General features: G+C 50.9%; 2 protein-coding genes across 8 annotated transcripts; one reads left to right on the top strand and one right to left on the bottom strand.

The window, feature by feature from the left end:
• Positions 1 to 10: 10 nt before the first annotated feature.
• On the bottom strand, positions 11 to 5,992 carry CENPT (centromere protein T). 6 transcript variants are annotated; one of them, XM_044932069.1, is made up of 13 exons: positions 5,794 to 5,991; positions 4,610 to 4,700; positions 4,382 to 4,469; positions 3,891 to 4,038; positions 3,633 to 3,766; positions 3,436 to 3,526; positions 3,124 to 3,272; positions 2,269 to 2,469; positions 1,640 to 1,960; positions 1,284 to 1,374; positions 508 to 684; positions 322 to 426; positions 11 to 243 (listed from the first exon to the last, which is right to left on the bottom strand). In XM_044932069.1, exons 1-13 carry the CDS (start codon positions 5,904 to 5,906, stop codon positions 120 to 122), a joined length of 1,833 nt encoding a protein of 610 aa, XP_044788004.1. In that variant the 5' UTR covers positions 5,907 to 5,991; the 3' UTR covers positions 11 to 119. The 6 variants fall into 6 exon arrangements, with proteins under 6 accessions (XP_044788004.1, XP_006072060.3, XP_044788005.1 ...); XM_006071998.3 differs by having other exon boundaries at positions 3,891 to 3,987; positions 4,610 to 4,718; XM_044932070.1 differs by having other exon boundaries at positions 3,490 to 3,526; positions 4,610 to 4,718.
• A 5,023-nt stretch (positions 5,993 to 11,015) lies between these two features.
• On the top strand, positions 11,016 to 12,996 carry THAP11 (THAP domain containing 11). 2 transcript variants are annotated; one of them, XM_044932079.2, is made up of 2 exons: positions 11,016 to 12,277; positions 12,750 to 12,996. In XM_044932079.2, the coding sequence occupies exons 1-2, from the start codon at positions 11,382 to 11,384 to the stop codon at positions 12,760 to 12,762; spliced, it is 909 nt and encodes a 302-aa protein (XP_044788014.1). In that variant the 5' UTR covers positions 11,016 to 11,381; the 3' UTR covers positions 12,763 to 12,996. The 2 variants fall into 2 exon arrangements, with proteins under 2 accessions (XP_044788014.1, XP_006072059.1); XM_006071997.4 differs by having other exon boundaries at positions 11,023 to 12,996.
• The last annotated feature ends 1,626 nt before the right edge of the window (positions 12,997 to 14,622 follow it).

Consider the following 14,622-nt stretch of genomic DNA (forward strand, 5'->3'; position numbering starts at 1 on the left):
ACACAGCATATTCTGTTTGTGACACTTTATTGATGCTGAGGGGTGGGGAGGAAACCTAGAAGTGTATGTGAGGCCAAGCAACCCCAGGTGGGAACAGGGCAGGTGTTGAGTCCTGGCCCCTACTGGGAGGGGAAGACAGAGTTGCCACTGAAGGCACAAGGGATGAGCAGCTGCCGGTACTCCAGGGGCAGGTGCCGCTCCACGAGCACATGCAGGGAGACTTGGTCAGTGACCAGGCCCTGCCTGCAGCAGAGGACAGAGAATGAGAGAATCAGTGCCAGCATTCCCACACCCAGCACCTCCCTGCTTCCATCCGCTTACCTTCGCAACAGCAGTTCCAGGTCCTCTGGCCTCACAGTCTTGCGCCCAGCATGAGCAGCAAATACCTCCAAGTCGTTACAAAGATGCTGGAAGTACTTGTCCAGGCTGCCAGGAAGGTTGGGGTAGGACAGACTGTTCACGATCTGAGGGGCTCCTCTCCCCAGCCTATAAATGTCAAGGACTCACCACTTCTCCACCATCTCTACAGCCTTCTTCTCCATGGGCATCTTAGCATAGAAGCTAAAGAGTTTTGCATAGTGGTTCAGTCCAGCCTTGTAGGGATCTTGACGGGGTCTGGAGCCAGGGATTCGGGGCCTGGGAGGAATCCTGGCCGACAGATGCTTTGGGAGTTCTGAAGGTAACCTGGAGACAAGAAGTGAACAGAGTTAAGCTAAATGCTCCCTTAAGAGGTCCCTAATCAAAGATAAATCTTGCTGGCTCCTGTCAAGATTGGGGTCCTTGTGCTCCTTGGCCAGTCTGGGCCTACAGTTCCAACCAATTCTGGTGGGCAATGGAAATGTGGGGCTATGTAGAAGCCTGGTCTTTCCCTGGGGCCCTGATGCTTCACAAACTGGACACAATGTCCCCGTCTCACCTCATCATACAAACCACTACTTCTCAGGCCCATAATCCTCAGGCTTTGGCACAGACACTCCCCCACACCTGCCTCACCCCTAGCTATTGCTGCCTGTCCCATTCTGCTAATCCTCCTCCAGGAAGCCTCCTCTGACTACTTATTAGCCCAGGTACTTCCCCCTGGCCAGGCTCTTCTAAGCCCCTGCAAGCAGCATGGGATGACAGATGTGCTCTCAGTGAGCCCTGCCCAGCCCACCTCAGGGTGCTCTACTGGGTATAACATCTGCATACCTTAGGAAGAGTAATAACCCTATGGTGCCCAATGCCAACTTCAGTGCCTGTCCCCTTCTAAGAGGCCCGTGTGGAACACGGTCATGGACTCTTACACTGCAGTGCTTGGTGGTGGAGCCGGCTCAGGAAACTGAAGTTGCCTGGTCCGAAGGAACTCTGGAGTGCTGGGGGGCAATTCTGGACTTGCTGCAGAGGAAGCACAGGGTTATAGGAGGCTCAGGCCTGACCATCTCACCCAACCTTGAAGGCCCGCAGCTCCCTTATCCTGTTCTTTTGATGGTTCCAACTAGCTCCGGTCAAGCAAGGTGCCCTTCACAGAGTTTCCCTGGCCCAAGACTACCTGCGCTCAGAAACACAAGCCAGGTTAAGTCCCTCCTCCGAGGCCAGGAACACAGCTGTTACTTACCCACCTACTCCCTGATCCCTGCACTGGGCCCTGTACCCAACCTACCAGAGGTGTCTTCATCCTCTGAAGATCCTTCTGGCTCCTTGGCCTCAATAGCCCCCAAGGATCCTGCTGCTGCTGCCACCTCTGTGTGTCCTTCAGGCTCTTCTGCCCTGGCAGATCCTTGTTCTTCTGCTGCCTTCTCCACTTCCCTCACACTCATGCTTTCTTCCATACTTTCCTCTGCTTCCTCACCTACTCCATTCTGTAGGGGCTCTATGCCATCTTCTCCAGAGACACTGCTGGTGTTTGGCAAGCCCAAAGCAATGGCTTCAGCCTCCTCCATCTTTCTTGCAAGAAGCTGGGCTGGTTTTCCAGGACCTGAGTCTAGGGGACAGAATACACACTAGAGAAGCAGTAGGCCAGGGCTGTAGCTCTGAGAAGGTAAAGATGGAGTAGTAAAACCCAGTCTAGCCCATCAAGGAAGGAAGAAGGCCAGAGGCGGCACCAGGGTACTGGTTTGGAGTGTCCTGGCCCAACACTGACTTTGCTATTGGATGAAGGGATCAAGAGCCCTCTAAAGGGACTTGGGGGAGGGGGAAGGGCACACCTATGGGCCTGAGGAGGAAAAACCACCAATGCCAATTCTTGCTCAAGCTAGGCTTGACTCCAGGTCGCATGCCCCACATACTCACAGTTGTTTTGAAGTCCAGGCCCACTGCTCCGTGTCCTGCGACTGGCAGCCCCCTCCACTTCTTTGGCCCCAGAGGGAGAGGGACAAGGCAGGGAGTGGTGTACACTGGGGGAATGGCCAGCCAAGGGCTGAGAGAAGGGCTGGGTGTCCTCCAACACTGTGTCCGTTGGCACAGTAGCAACAGGGGTTCTGTGGCTCTCACCTGGAAATCAAAGGCCAGGTGGCACTCAGAATTTTGCCCACCTGCTGCTACCCAGTCATCAGGGCCTAAGTAGTAGGTCTATGGGTCTGCCCAAGTGGCCCTCAGAAAGAGAAGACTACCTAGCACTCAGCTTAATCTCCCTTCCACAGCTCTCCTTGCTTACCTCCCTGCTCCTCAGCCTGGCATCCCCAGGCTCCAGAGCTTGCCCCACTCAAACTGCTCACCCATGCCTCCATTCTCCACTTCTTTCTCAGGTCCCTCTGCCAGAAACCCTTCTCTTGCCGTGATGAACTTCATTTTTCTAGAATCAGGCTCCCAGGTCAGCTCTGGCTGACCAACTCATCCTGAAACTTAGCCCTTTTCAATCTTTCAATAAGCTCCAGCCACCATATCACACCCCTTTCCTACCCTGAGTCCTGTAGCTCTTCAAGGATACAGGGTTCTGGAAGACACTGAGGGACTAAGACTGGATCCACAAGATAAGAGGCAACTTGTGGAAAGAAACCAGCAAGTCCTCATAGACCTACTGGCCAGGACTGCTCACCATTCCTGACACAAAGGAGAGAGAAGCAACCTTGGACCCAACAGCACCTCCCATCAATCATGGGGTGGAAGCTTTCCCCATCGACTAGAAGAGGAAAATCTCAACCTTACCTGGAGGAGCAACAGCCAGGGAAGTATCTTGCAGATCCTGCAAAAATGTACCCACATCTACCACTCGGCGAGTAGGCGGTCTACGAGCCAAACCAGGCCTCTTCACTGATTGTGGCTGGAGAGGCACAGCAAAGGTCAAGTTGAGAGAGCTGATGGGAGGGATAAGGCACAAAGGAAAGTCAGGTACCTGAGGCCTAACCCCCTTCCCCCACCCCAGAAATTCCCCCAGCTCCCCTGGTGGTCTCATCTCTTAGAAGAGCCACCATGCTGTGAGCATGGAGGAGTATGGTCAGATTCCCTCCTAGTCAGCACCTCCTTTCCCAAGCCTCTCTTCCACCAATTCCAAGAATAAATAGGCAACAGCACCTGGTGAGGGAAGAGGCATCAGCATTCTCACGAGGCTCTACAGAAGATGTAAAAAGAAACCATAAGTCACCAGGCCTCTCAGGCCTCCTCAGTCTCTCCAGAGGACAGAGGAGGGTGGCCACAGGTGTTGTCCAGGACCTCACCTTGGGAAAGATGTCCCCAGTCCATTCCTTGCTGAAACTCTGACAACCTCAGCCTCTGCTTCCTTCTGCCAGGAGCCAGCAGACCTGGAGCCAGGGTTGTGGGGGGCTCAAGTTCAGGAAGTTGCAGCTCCAGACTACAAGGACGGAGCTTATCTCAGACAGAGTAGGACACCCAATTCTGGCTCTTGGGGCCCCCCAAGAGACTCCCTGACCAATAATGCCCCCAACAGCCCAGTCCAAGGGGGGGATTTACTGTACCTGCCCCGACTGCTTTCCCGTCTGGAAGGCTGGACCACCTGTGGTGATGGCACCAGCTTCACCACAGCCTCTGGCATTACAATGGAAGATTCTGGAGCTATAGAAATAGCAAGGAGAGGACTTCCCAGGTGATGCAGGGGGTAAGAATCTGCCTGCCAATGCAGGGGACACAGGTTTGCTCTCTGGTTGGGAAGATTCCACATGCTGTGCAGCAACTAACCCTGAGTGGCACAACTACTGAAGCCCATGCACCCTAGAGCCTGTGCTCTGCAGTAAGAGAAGCCACTGCAATGAGAAACCCACGCACTGCAATGAAGAGTAGCCTGCACTTGCTGCAACTAGAGAAAGCCCACACACAGCAACAAAGACTCATTGCAACCAAAAATAAAGAAATAGCAAAGAGAGCATGAAGCTGACAGGGCAGGCTACCCTAAATGAGGGATACCATGGGGCTGGAGCCTGACTCTTACTGCAGGCCAGTGCTTGCTCACCAGTTAGTATGATGTTCTTCAACAGAGTCCGGGGTGTCTGTTCCTCCAGGTGTCCACTGGCTTGAACACGGGCCAATCTGTCAACAGACTTTGGGGAAAAGCACCAAGCAATCAGTCTGTTCTTTTGCCTTGAGAGTCCCTCCAGGTGGGCTCCAGAGCAGAGCTAGAACTCAAGGGTCCCCTGAAGGCAACCAGAGCCCTATAGTGGTCAGTGGGTAGGGCCCTTACCGTGGCTGTATGAGAACGACGCCTGGCAGTCATCTTTGTTTGACTCCTCTGCCTCCTAGAGGAAGGTGTTTCAAGCAGGTCTCTCTGGGCACTGTGTAAAGACCAGCAACTGTGAGAATCATGTAGGAAAGGGTAACAAGAGGAATTAGAGACGTATCTTCATCTGGGATCTTGGCTGAAGTCTTCTACCCTCAGGGACAGGGACCCAGAAACCACTTGCCCCTCCCATAGCTGTGTTCCCAGTCCTGTGTCAACAGGGTTGTGGATAAAAGGGAGCCAGAGAAGAATGGGAAGAGAAAGGAAATATGACAACCCAGCCAGAGAGAAGGGCTGAGGAAAACTTCACAGAGGTGACTTTGGCAGAATCAGGGGTTAACCACACTGATAAGCTGAACAACTGGAAAAGTATCTGTTCTAGACATTAAAACAAACCAAGGATATTTAAAAAATGTTTTAAACCTCTTAAGTACTCTTCAAGGTTGGACAGCAACCTCCACATGGGTCAATCTAGCCCTAGTTTTTCCAGTCCAATCTCCTCTCAGATTCCAGAACTACATAAATGTTCCTATGGCATAACTCCCACCTCGTCACTCATAGGTGTAAAACCTATAGTGAATGGCTTCTCATTGTCTATAAAGGAACTGCAGCGCCCCAGAATGTCAGCAGACACCATCTTCCACACCTGCACCATGAGCTCACCACCGCCCTCACCCACTGACACACCCACAACGTCCGGCCAAATTCCCTGCTCCCTAGCAAAGCATCGTTCCAGTTCCTGCCTCCCGACTGCTACTCAGGCTGTTCTCTCCAATTCCTTTCCCATCTTTCAGCTGGGAACGAACCGCCTGGGAGGCAGTTCAGGGCAGATGCCTGGACAACAATGGAAAACTGGCCTAGAGAACAGAGCAGAAGACCAGATTCTGAGCAAATATCCTTCGCTTCCAAAAGCGGCCCCCACAGTGACGCCTGCATAATTGAGTTCTGAGGTCCTGAGTGGCCTGGAGGCTCAGGGGTTGGGGCACAAACATATGACCCGAGCCCAGCGGGGAGAAAGGAGCCTGGTCTGAGTCCTGGGCTCTGCTCTTCTCCGGAACTCAAGTTTCCCTCTCCAAACTGAGTCAGCGCGGGACCCCATCTCCCAGGGCCGGTGGTTGCTCTTGTGCTGGGGCAGCGCCCTCACATACCCAGGCCGAGTACTCCGAGCTCGCCGCGGTGTGCGCGGGTCCGCTGTATCCAGCACCCGCCGTAGCAGTGTGCGTGTCGTGGGCTCGCTGTCAGGGCTGAGGTTGTCGGCCATCGCCTCATTGCCCACTTTCCAACGGCTTGAATATCCCTAGCAGTTTCCTTCCCGCCGCCACATTTAAGCCAACTATCGCGATGCTTCCAAATAGGTCAACTCTCGTAAGGCAGCCGCACAGCCCCATGGGAATTGCAGTTCTAGTGCTGCAGCGGCCTTCTCTCGGTGTGTACAATGGTGGTTGCAAACTGGTTTTGCAGGCATCCTTACCTTGTGTGTTGTGTTCAATTGCTCAGTCGTGTCCGACTCTTAGCGACCCTGTGGACTGTAGGCCGCTAGACTCCTCTGCCCGTAGAATTTTCCTGACAAAAATACTGGCTGCTGCTGCTGCTAAATCGCTTCAGTCGTGTCCGACTCTGTGCGACCCCATAGACAGTAGCCTACCAGGCTCCCCTGTCCTTGGGATTCTCCAGGCAAGAACACTGGAGTGGGTTGCCATTTCCTTCTCCAATGCATGAAAGTGAAAAGTGAAAGTGAAGTCCCTCAGTCGTGTCCGACTCTAGCAACCCCATGGACTGCAGCCCACCAGGCTCCTCCGTCCATGGGATTTTCCAGGCAAAAGTACGGTTGCAATTTCCTCCTCCAGTGTTCTTGCCTGGAGAATCCCAGGGACCGGGGAGCCTGGTGGGCTGCCGTCTATGGGGTCGCACAGAGTCGGACACGACTGAAGCGACTTAGCAGCAGCAGCAGCAGCCTACAGCGGATCTTCCCAACCCCGGGATCGAATCTTCGTCTCCTGTATTTCCTGCACTGCAGGCAGATTCCTTCCCACTAAGCCACTGGGGAAGAAGCCCCATCCTTAAACCTGGGCAAATATAGGCAATCATTCAAAACCTCGGCTTTCTTACCTGTAAGAGGAGGGTGATACCCACCTAATAAGGGTATGTGTGTATGTGTGTAATGACTCAAAGAGATAATGTTTAACTCAAGATCTGACATATAATAAGCCAGGCCACACAAAAAAAGAGCAGCTACTATTGTTAGAATGTCTCTCACTCTCATCTCCCTCTCTGAAGATGAGGAGAGACACATTTGGGCCACTAAAAAGTTACTGTATTCTATATGTGATCTGGTCAAATTTGCATTTGCCAACCAATGTGTCTGTATCTATCACAATAGATCAGTTTTCAGGCTAGGAGGCTAGTGAGCTGTTTGTGATCCAGCAGAGATGTTAAAATTTCCAAACACAAGCAATTTCGAGATGAATTCCGGCCCTCAAAAGTTCTGTTAATATTGGAGACTCCGTTACTATATTTTCACCAATTGATAGCCCCATTGCTCACCTTTCTTAAGGTTTAGTGGGAACTGAAGTAGAACTTGAGTTATGCATTTCCTGTGGAGTTTTCCTTCATGATCCTAAATTGAGTGTGAAGTATCAGATACTGGAAACAGGCATGGGCACATTTGTGTTTGTGTTTAAACATAGATTAAAGAAAATATAAGATTTTTGCATCTCAAAAATTAAAAAAAATATATTTTTGCGTCTCAAAATAAGAGAACTGCGGAGGAAAATCATATCAATATTCCCTGTGAAGGAAAGCTACTCGGCTCAAAATAGCCTGGAGTTAAAACTCCCCTCCAGGTCCTCCCCGCCATTCTAAACAAAATAAAGAACTTTTTCCCCCGAAGAAAAGAATGGGCATTAAGATTGATTACATTCAGCTCCCAGCCTATGCCAGTCTCCGGCAGGTCTCAGGAATTCCTTACCCCAGTTGTTGAAAGCTAACTAATAAAAAATAATCATGAGGAAAAACAGGACACCCCCCCCCGCCTCAAAATGATGTATCTCCACATATATATGTTTTCTATATATACCTACTCTCTTCTTGACTTAGCACAGCAGCCAACTAATGGGACTGCTGCCCCTTCTCGCCTCATTAAAGGTGATCTGTTCCTGTAAAGTGCCGGTTTTGTTTTTTTTTCTGAACCTCACCTTCTCTAACTCCCTTACCTTGCACCCTGTCATTTAGATCTGACCTCTATGATGGCTTCCCTTGTGGCTCAGCCAGTAAAGAATCCGCCTGCAATGCGGGAGATCTGGGTTCGATCCCTGGGCTGGGAAGATCCCCTGCAGAAGGGAAAGGCTACCCACTTCTGTATTCTGGCCTGGAGAATTCCATGGACTACAGTCCATGGGGTCACAAAGAGTTGGACACAACTGAGCAACTTTCACTTTCACTTTCTGTGTTACCTGACTTAATTCGCTAGCCCTTTGCAGGCACTTTTCTACCATCACTATCAACCTAAGTACATTTATTTATTATTTATAAAGCCTTGAACTGGATGATACACATGTTTTTCACATAAAAACCTTTAATATTTTTTCACATAAAAACCTTTTCAAAACAATTTGAGAACAAGCTTACTTTAGCATAGTATTGTTTCCATAGACTGTCCTGTGTTTTCATGACTGATTAAACTTTATACTTGTGTGTGTGTTAGTTGCTCAGTCGTGTTGGACTCTTTGTGACCCCATGGGACGTAGTCCACCAGGCTCCTCTGTCCATGGGATTTCCCAGGCAAGAATACTACAGTGGGTTGCTATTTCCTTTTCCAGAGGATCTTCCTGACCCAGGAATCAAACCCGGGTTTCCTGCATTGCAGGCAGACTCTCTACCATCTGAGCCACGCGGGGAAACCTTGTGGCTTTATATTACTTGTCAAAAAAGAAAAAGGGGGAATTCTCTGGCAATTCAACAGTTAGGACTCTGTGCTCTCATTGCTGAGGGCCTAGGTTTAATCCCTGTTTCAGGAACTGAAATCCCACAAACAATGTTGCACAGCCAAAAAACAAACAAACAAAAAACCCCAAAACTAACAGACAAAAAAACTAGGTTCATGGGACCAGACCACGTGAGGTCTTCACATGACCTCACAGGTTCTGCAAAGGAGTTTGAACAATATTCTAAATGCAACAGGCCACTGGAGGGATTTAAGCAGATGTATTACATAATCATATTTTCTCTGGCAATGATGTAAAGAACAGATTGCAGGGGAGGCAAGATTGGAAGTAGGGAGACATGTGACAAAAGTTCTTGCCTTTCTCCAGAGGTGACAAGATAAAAGGTGGCCAGGGCAGTGAGGGTAGAGAGAAAACCATGCATTGCATTCCAGGTATTTTTTTCAGTGTAGAATGCTATGTAGATTAGAAGTCATTTTATGTACTAGAAGGTAGAGTTCTATAAAACATAATCTTCAATGTTCTGTACACAAAGAAATGACATCAATTTGACCTCTCACCAATTTTTTTTGAGTAAGGTATATCTTGAGACTGGTAGGAGTAGAACCATATTGGTAACTGTATGACAATGAAAATATATAACAATACAATGATCTTTTGCTGAGTTTTATCTCTACCGCACACATTTTATAGACATTCAAACATATAACAAAGTGTGTATTCATGGTTTAATAGTATAAATGATTCACCCAAATGAATGCACATGTTTCAGCATGAGCTGCACATACTAGAGAATGCATTTCTGAATCTAAATTGGTTCAAGCTGTGGACCTCAACAGCATTGGCCAGGAGGGATGGTTCTGTGGAACCCACACAAATAACAAAGGATCACACTGGTTGTAAACAGAAATGTAAACAGATAATGTTTGGGTGTTGGGACCAGAAAAATAGTTCTTCCCCCTTCCCGCACTGTCCTGTATGCTTCTAGAACATTTTATGTATGAGTTTGTTTTACAATAAATAACAAACTTAAAAAAAAAAATAACAGTTAATTTGTAGTGCTATTGTTCTCTTCTGCAGTTAACTTGGAGCGCTATTGTTCTTTTTAAAAGGCCCGATCTATTTTTTTTATATCAAATAATTAGAAATAATGTATACTAGGCTTTGAATGAATACCTGTGGTTTGTAATCAGAAAAGCACAAAATGAGGAGGGAGCGTCTGGAGAAAGGGAGAAGAAGGGCAAGAAGTAGGAGGAACGGGGTACTCAGCAAAGGAGGAGGGCTAGCTTACAGGTAATTCTTCTGAACAAGAGCCTGCTTCCTTGGTTTTCCAGTCTCTCTTGCCCTTTAGAACACTTTCCCCAGAGAAGTCGAGGGAATCGGTAGGTAACTTGTTACAATACAAATCCTTTCCATCCTTTCGTTTCACACCCTTCCAACAGTTCGCAGTCGCTGTCATAATAAAACCACAAATCTTTTAAGGTGGCCTGGTTTGGTTATCTTTCGGAGCTTCTGCCATTCTGTCTCTTTAAGGGCGGAGCCTAGCTCCTGCTTGCCTCAGGGCGTTACAGGCTGGCGCCCAGGGAAAGAACCGGCTGCTCCTAGCTACCCAAGCTTTCGTGGATGTTTAAGTTTTTGTTTTTGTTTTTTACGTTACACAACTTTGGGGGTCGTAGTTCCGGGAACAGGGATGCGACACGTGCCCTATGCAGTGGAAGCTGAGTCTTAAACACTGGACCACCAGAGAAGTCCCTCATGGATTTTTTTCTTCTGGCCTCCGAATTCTTCCTCTCGTGTTCTTTTTTTTGGGAGTGTTTATTTCTGTGATTAGACATCCATTAGCGTGCATTCACATCTATTATCCAAGTCCGACCCTCAGTCCCTCTACAGTCGTGTCGGGTCGACTTGGTTCCTACATGATTTCCAACTCCGTGCACTGTGTTCCGCACACAGTAGGCACCCAGTGATTGACTATATGTGATCATTGGTCAGTAAGTGAGTCAACGCAAGCAGCGTCAAAGTCGGTGGGAGTCTCCAACGCAGACAAAGACGCTCCTGAGGCCCCGGTGGGAGGCTAAGGCCCTGCCTCCCCTCCCCCGCAGGAATGCCGCGAACAGAGCGGCTCGGGTTGTGAGACCGCTTCCGGCGTACAGCACAACCTAATCCGAATCCTGATCAGCTTGCAACGCGACCTTTCCCTTAGGCGGCGCTCCAGGCCGCAGCCGCCAAGTTTAGCGCAAGGCATTAAGGGATTTGTAGTTTCGCTGGGCACATGCCCAGGGCGCATGCGCACTGGAGAGGCGCGCTCCACCCAACCCCCTGCAGGATTCCAGGTCCTTGCGAAGGGCTCTCCAAGCGACAGAGCTCCAACCGAATACGCCTCTCTAGTCCGCCGAGGGTGAGCCGAGTAGGGGAAGAGTCCTCTCTACGTGGCTCGTCGCCGTGCACTGGAAAGCGGCCGGAATAAGCCCGCCCCCGCTCCGGAAGTGAGCGGCTTCTGGCGCAGTGCATTGTGGGGGGCGTAGTCCTCCTCCTCAGGCGGTCCTTCGCGGCGTCCCCGGGGCCCACTCCGGAGCGCAGGCGGGCGGCTGGACCGGCGGCGCGGCGCGGGCCGGCGGGAGGCGTATTCTGGGCACGGGGCGTTGAGTTAGGCCGGCCGTGCCGGGCGGCAGTAGTGGGAGGCCGCCCAAGGCCTCGCGCGGCGCCGCCCGTCGAGGGGCGGGCGGCGGCAGACAGACCCGACCGTCGAAAAGCGCAGGAGGCCGGTGGGCCGGGTCGGGCCGCGCGGCGCAGCCATGCCTGGATTTACGTGCTGCGTGCCGGGCTGCTACAACAACTCGCACCGGGACAAGGCGTTGCACTTCTACACGTTTCCCAAGGACGCTGAGCTGCGGCGCCTCTGGCTCAAGAATGTGTCCCGTGCCGGCGTCAGCGGGTGCTTCTCCACCTTCCAGCCCACCACGGGCCACCGTCTCTGCAGCGTTCACTTCCAGGGCGGCCGCAAAACCTACACTGTGCGGGTCCCCACCATCTTCCCACTGCGCGGCGTAAACGAGCGCAAAGTAGCACGCAGACCCGCGGGGGCCGCAGCCGCCCGCCGCAGGCAGCAGCAGCAGCAACAGCAGCAGCAGCAACAGCAGCAGCAGCCGTCGCCGTCCGCTTCCACTGCCCAGACCACTCAGCTGCAGCCTAACCTTGTATCTGCTTCTGCGGCTGTGCTCCTCACCCTTCAGGCCGCTGTAGACAGCAGCCAGGCTCCAGGAACCGTGCCGCCGGCGCCCACCACTCCCACGGGAGAAGACGTTAAGCCCATCGACCTGACGGTGCAAGTGGAGTTCGCGGCCGCAGAGGGCGCAGCCGCCGCCGCCGCTGCGTCGGAGCTAGAGGCTGCTACAGCAGGGCTGGAGGCCGCCGAGTGCCCCATGGGCCCACAGTTGGTGGTGGTGGGCGAAGAGGGCTTCCCTGATACTGGCTCCGACCACTCGTACTCGTTGTCGTCAGGCACCACGGAGGAGGAGCTCTTGCGCAAGCTGAACGAGCAGCGGGACATCCTGGCGCTGATGGAGGTGAAGATGAAGGAGATGAAGGGCAGCATCCGTCACCTGCGTCTCACCGAGGCCAAGCTCCGCGAAGAACTTCGCGAGAAGGATCGGCTGCTGGCCATGGCTGTCATCCGCAAGAAGCACGGAATGTAAACGAGTCCCTTTTTGGCCCTCCGGACTCCCAGATCCCTGCCAGCTTAGAGGGACCTGAGGCCACCGTTGTTGAACTCCCTCATACTCCTGGGGCACTGTTTGACAGTACTGAGGCTTAGGGCAGCTGGACTCTTTTGCTGGTGACCTAGTACCCTCTCATTTCCTCCTGAAGCAACGTCCTGAAGTCTGAGACTGCACTAGGGACACCAGCAGTTATGACTTTGTCTACCCATCCACACCTTCACTCCCTAACCCCAAGTTTATATTGCAGGTTCTGGTTAAGCAGAGGCTTCAGAACCACTGAACTTGAAACTTATCCCTTAGGGATGCAGGTGGGATGCTGGAGGACTATGGCTTTGGGAAGACAACACCTTGAGTTTGGCTGGCAATCAGAGACAATTCTTCTGTGTGTAGTGATAAGAGATCCAAGTAACATCAGTTCTACTTTTTTGTGCTTTTCCTTCCCAGGTGCAGCCTGTGATTCTGATGGGGACTGGCAGATCTGTGCCTCGGCTTCTTAGGACCTCCCTCCCAGGAGGCCATCTACAAGGGGATCTAGGTGACCTGTTGATGGAAATCCAGCCTGCCAGGGACTTAGGTCTATCCTGTTATGTTTGCTACTGGTTACAAATTCTATTTTCTGTACAATTAGTCAGACTAAAGTTTTCACTGTGTTTGTTTGGCAAAACGAATTAAACAGAAAATAAGGTTTTTATTTGGGTCTCGCCATTTTATTTTTATAAGGACTCAGCTCAGGATCCTTGAAACGTGGGCAGATGGACTTCCTGATAGGCCTCCCCCTTTTCCGCCTTGGTCTCCAAGACAGGCTGACCCTGGGAGTAGAGATGCTTCGGTGACCAGGTTTCTCCATAAAGGGGCTCTAACCCTCATAAGGTCTTCTCAGAGTTCCAACGCATCCTGAAGAGTTTGGAAATTGCACCAAATGGTCCTGGTTTGCCCATGGGTTAGCTCCCTGTGTGCTTTCAACTGGGGGAAGAATCAACTGAGAACTAAGCTAAATTGTGGCACTTCCCTGGGGGTTTTGAATTCCTTAAGAATTTTCAGCTGGAATTGAATTTTGCTCACTATTTTCCCCTTAGGCCTAGTACAGTGTCTGGCACACATGGGCATACAGTTACTTACATCAGTGAAGACCACAGCTGGAGCCAGCCATGGGTTCTTACAAGGAATATGGATACCTTTGACCTTGGTGCACTTTCATTGTGAAGGAGGTGGATCCTCAGAGGAATTTAAGGATGAGTTGGGATTTGTCATCTCTTGACTCATTTTCTTGGCTGTTAGCATCTTTATTTAGACTGGATGTTGTAGTGACAAGGTGACATTTTTATCTGTGGTTCCAAGTCATTTAGCCGAAAGCTGGCAACAAATGCCTTTAAAGCTAGCAGTGTTTAACATAGGTATTGGGGCACAAATGATACTTACTGGGCTCCATAAAACATGATTCTTTTCTCTGTTACTTATGGAAAAAGCCACTTACCCGGGGGCTTTCCCTGTAGTTTCGAACTAGAATGACTCTAAAATATCCCTCCAGTCTCTGCTGTCCTTTTGACCCCTTGGCATTGACTTGAGAAACAAGTGTCTGTTGGGGAGGAGAAGTGGGAGATAGGTTGTGCAGGTGCCTAGTTGGGGAAAGGACTGTATGTCTCCCTTCCTGGGGTTAGGTCTGGCTGGTCATAAGGTGGTGGAAGCACAGCAGTACCCTTCCAGGCCAGCAGGGACTGTAGCCCTTTATGGGCAGCTGTTGGGTCACTCACTCAGCTGTCCCCATCCACCTTCATTAGGAGTGAGGATTTTCCCAGGCTCCAGCCATGCTCCTTAGTGTATCATTTAGCTCCTGTTTGCTGAACGGATTTAAGACTTTAAACTTTGGGTCTCTTGAACCTCTCAGCAGCACTCCCAGGACAGAGTGAGAAGAGCCAAACTGGTCAGGATTCGCTAGTGTCTGGATATGATGAGCACACAATCTCTGGGGTGTTTTATCTTCTAGAAGGGAGGAGGACAGCTCAGAGCAAGGGAGGCCCTAGATACACCACAAGCAGGGCAATGCAGTCTCCCTGACTATAGAAGAATCTAGTCAGGCAAAATAATACAGATCTGGGATTTAATGAACAGAAGCCTGGTCTGGTCTTACTGGCCATCCCCAGGTGGAGGGGTGGGGGTGATGGTGAGGATCTGTAAAGGTATAAAATTTCTGGACGAACAGGAGTACTGAGCCATCTCTGACTAGGAGAAACCTTGTCTCTATAAACTTAACCTGTGGTCCCCCCGCTTAGCTGCAGAATCCCAGCAGGCCTGACCGAGACACACGTTACTTCAAATG

Source organism: Bubalus bubalis, chromosome 18, assembly GCF_019923935.1.
Source record: "Bubalus bubalis isolate 160015118507 breed Murrah chromosome 18, NDDB_SH_1, whole genome shotgun sequence".
Lineage (NCBI taxonomy): Eukaryota > Metazoa > Chordata > Mammalia > Artiodactyla > Bovidae > Bubalus > Bubalus bubalis.

Bases quoted from the DNA above. Each gene is read 5' to 3' on its own strand.
- CENPT (XM_044932068.1), bottom strand. From the start codon at position 5,906: ATGGCCGACAACCTCAGCCCTGACAGCGAGCCCACGACACGCACACTG. The intron at 4,039-4,381 runs GTGAGCAAGCAC...ATTGGCAGGCAG, and splicing joins GAAGAACATCATACTAACTG to ATTCTTACCCCCTGCATCAC. The intron at 2,470-3,123 runs GTAAGGTTGAGA...TTTGATTTCCAG, and splicing joins CCTGGCTGTTGCTCCTCCAG to GTGAGAGCCACAGAACCCCT.
- THAP11 (XM_044932079.2), top strand. From the start codon at position 11,382: ATGCCTGGATTTACGTGCTGCGTGCCGGGCTGCTACAACAACTCGCAC.